At 43.9% G+C, this 3,331-nt stretch overlaps 1 protein-coding gene across 1 annotated transcript in view; it reads right to left on the bottom strand.

The window, feature by feature from the left end:
* The window catches only part of EMR1 (egf-like module containing, mucin-like, hormone receptor-like 1), a gene marked incomplete at its 5' end in the record, with an annotated part of 34,121 nt that overhangs the window by 22,853 nt on the left and 7,937 nt on the right, over nucleotides 1-3,331 (bottom strand). Inside the window, 2 exons of the mRNA XM_008591687.1 lie at nucleotides 364-522; nucleotides 2,314-2,513. Of these exons, the coding sequence (XP_008589909.1) occupies nucleotides 364-522; nucleotides 2,314-2,513 (359 nt within the window). The remainder of the gene's footprint in view (nucleotides 1-363; nucleotides 523-2,313; nucleotides 2,514-3,331) is intronic.

Below are 3,331 nucleotides of genomic sequence, written 5' to 3'. Positions count from 1 at the left end.
ATGACTAGTCAGGCTCCAGAGCTTCAGTCTCCCATCCTGTGAAATGCTTCTAAAAACTCTTAACTTAAAATAAAGGGTCCAGCACACAGCAGGTGCTCATTAGATATGATCTGTGATCATTATGGTTCCTGCACCCTGTTTAGGGTCATTATTTCTCATTTTCTATTTGAGTGTCATGACTTCTCAATGAGTTGGTGAATTCTTCAGCTGCAGAGGCATGGAACACACCTTTCTGTCCCCATGACCCTGTCCTGTGACACTCAACATTATGGGGGACACACAAACAGATGTTTAGTCAATATTTTCCCATTGAATTTGGGGCCAGATACTCAGGGAGCCAGAGCACAGATCATCAGTACTGACCGTGAGCTCCTCAGAAGCCATGATAACGGCCAGATTCGCCAAATGTTTACAGCTGCATTCGGTCTGATGCCTGGAACTTTTCCGCATCACACAGCCAGAGTGTGTCCATCTCCCACTGCTCCAGGAAACACAGATGGCCTTCTCAAACTTCTGCTTTGGCTGAAAAACAAAGACCTTGGTCACCTGAGAAACCCCCTCAAATGGATTTAATGTGACCTCCCTCAAGGGTCACTGGGGGCAAGAGCATGCGAGATATGCTCTACAGGGATTTGGAGGAAAATGCTGAAGGACCAGCCCACATTCTGGTTGCTAGAAGAAAACTCCTCCTTTCATAAAGTCCACGATAAGACCTTTCGTGTAGTCGTCATTGATTCACTCATTCATTCAACATGTTTTTATTGAGCACCTATTGCATGCCTTGACCTGTGCTGTCTATAGCAGACATCAGTAAGTAGAACAGACATGGTTCCACCTCCAAGGAGATCATAGTGCAGTGGGAGGAGAAACATAGGAAAACAGAGAAATTATGTTTTTATTGAGCACCTATTGCATGCCTTGACCTGTGCTGTCTATAGCAGACATCAGTAAGTAGAACAGACGTGGTTCCACCTCCAAGGAGATCATAGTGCAGTGGGAGGAGAAACATAGGAAAACAGAGAAATATTTTTAATAACAGTTAAGAAATAAACATATGCCTTAAGGATGCATAATAGAAATTCAATTAACCTGGGGTTGTGGACAAGCAGGGAAGCCTTTTCTGAAGAAATGGCATCTGGGACATGAAAGATACAATGGAATTATCCAGATGAAACACTGAGGTGGGAATACAGAGTGAGGGTAGAACTTTCTAAGCAAAACGAATAGCACATACAAATGTCCTGGGGCAGAAAGGCAGAAAGATGTGTTTCCAGAACTGAAATAAGTCCAGAATGGTTGGAGAGCCATGAAAGAGATAAGAGGTGAGGCTGTGCCTGTGCCTGGTGCTGGCCCACAATCAAACATGTAGGTTGGTGGGACAATGGGAAACTTTCTGGAACATTCCATCAAGCTAATTATAAGTTCGCCTGAGACTTATCAGAAAAGTAAAACATACATGGAAGAAATTCAGAGGTGGGAAGATGAGAAATTTAAGAAATATGTCTATAACTATTTGGGGAATATTGGAGATTATTACTGAGAATTGAAAAACTGTATGAAGCCTCATTACTACAAATAGCAGATGTTGTTTCAGGAAACACAGAGAGGCCTCTCCAAGTTCCACTTTGGCTGAAAAATTAAAAGGCCTGGTCATCTGAGAATGTCCCTCAAATGAAGTCAATAGATCAACCTCAAGAGCCATTTTGGGCAAGAAGATGTGGGATATGTTCCAAAGGAAGTGGAGGAAAATGCTAATATTTCAATATGTAGTAATTTTTTTTTTAAAGTCTTGGATGCCAGACCTGTCTCTATCACTGACTCAGTCATAGTTAATATAAATAAACTACCTGTAAATGTTTCTCCATTAATTAACTAATGCAGAAATTAATTTACTTAATTAAAATTAATTTACTTAATCTAAATCTTTCCTGTGGCTGGATAGAAAAACACCACGTGTAGTCGGCCCTCCCTACTTGCGAATGTGGAATCTGCAGATGCGGAACCTGCAGATGGCTGACTGTAAGTTACTTAAGCATCTGCAGATTTTGCTATCCATGGGGAATCCTGGAACCAATCCCCCGTGGATACTGAGGGATGTCTGTGGAAATAGGAGAGCTTGTTCTTCTAACCGTAACCCTAACCCTAAAGGCACCTTTTTCTAGAGGTGGCTTTTGGGAATTGGCTTGAGTTTCTAGAAATTATGGAAGCTTGCTGCTTTAATGGCTTTCCATCAAAAATGAGCATTACGGCCACTGGGGGAGGGGGAGTTCTCAGTAGGTAGATGGAGGTCTCAGTGGAGACCTGTTCACTAACCTGGATGTGCTGCAAAATGTAGATGACTTCATGTGAGAAGTTATCTTTCTTATCCCCCGTCATAATGCCCCCAACAACACGAGAATTCATCCTCAGCTTCCTCTGGAAGTTTTCCAAGGGAGCCTGGGGGTCTTGGAAGAAGCGTTCATCTAAAACAGATGCCATGCCCTCAAAGGAGACGAAGGCCACTCCAGTCATCCCTGCGAGTTCCCCCAAAGAAAATAAACAAAACAAAATAGGAATCATTTACTCCATAGTTATTACAGATGACCCAGCACGCACATAACATGCACATGCATGCACGTGCACACACACACTTTAATGTCCCACGCACATGACTAGGCTGCTCTGAGGAGTGAAATGCCACCGAGCTTCCAGATCAGTGACCCTCACCAGAACAATGAAAAAGACCTGGTTACTCTTGTTCAGTCTCTTTGGTGGGCTTCTCCTTTAAATATTAGTGGCCTACAGGGATGTGTCCCAGGCCTGTCCCAACCAGACAGCATCATTCCCCGGGCTTCATCTTCCACCTCCAAGCTGATGGAGGGACCCCTTGGACATCATAAACTGAGTGCTTCCTCTCCTCGTCTTCTTTTATCCACATCCCCTGCTTTCAATAAACGATGTCACCTGACCTGGAAACTGGAGAGTCATCCCTGATTTCTTTTCCACCCCCACACAGATTCTTCCTTCTTAATGTGCATTGAATCGATCTCCTTTCCACCTCACCCTTCAATAGCCTTAGACTGAGCCTAACATCTCCCTACTGGACCACTGGTTCCCTCACAGATATCCTTGCCACCCCTGCCTCACCCTCCAATTCATTGTCTATCTGCAGCCAGAGGGTTTCTTTCTAAGCAGGCTTATGTCCAGAAGACATAATCAGATCATCTTCCTGCTATCAACAGAGACTTCCGAAGGTTTCTATGCCCTCAGGAGAAAGTCTAAAAACACAATAGACTGGAATTCAGCACTCTCAGTACCTTTTCCCCCCACATTCATGGTGCTCCAGCCTCCC

This window comes from Galeopterus variegatus, unplaced genomic scaffold (assembly GCF_000696425.1).
Source record: "Galeopterus variegatus unplaced genomic scaffold, G_variegatus-3.0.2 Scaffold7183, whole genome shotgun sequence".
NCBI classification, from domain to species: domain Eukaryota; kingdom Metazoa; phylum Chordata; class Mammalia; order Dermoptera; family Cynocephalidae; genus Galeopterus; species Galeopterus variegatus.
The sequence above is the reverse complement of the archived record's forward strand: the minus strand, read 5'-3'. Positions and strand labels throughout refer to the sequence as shown.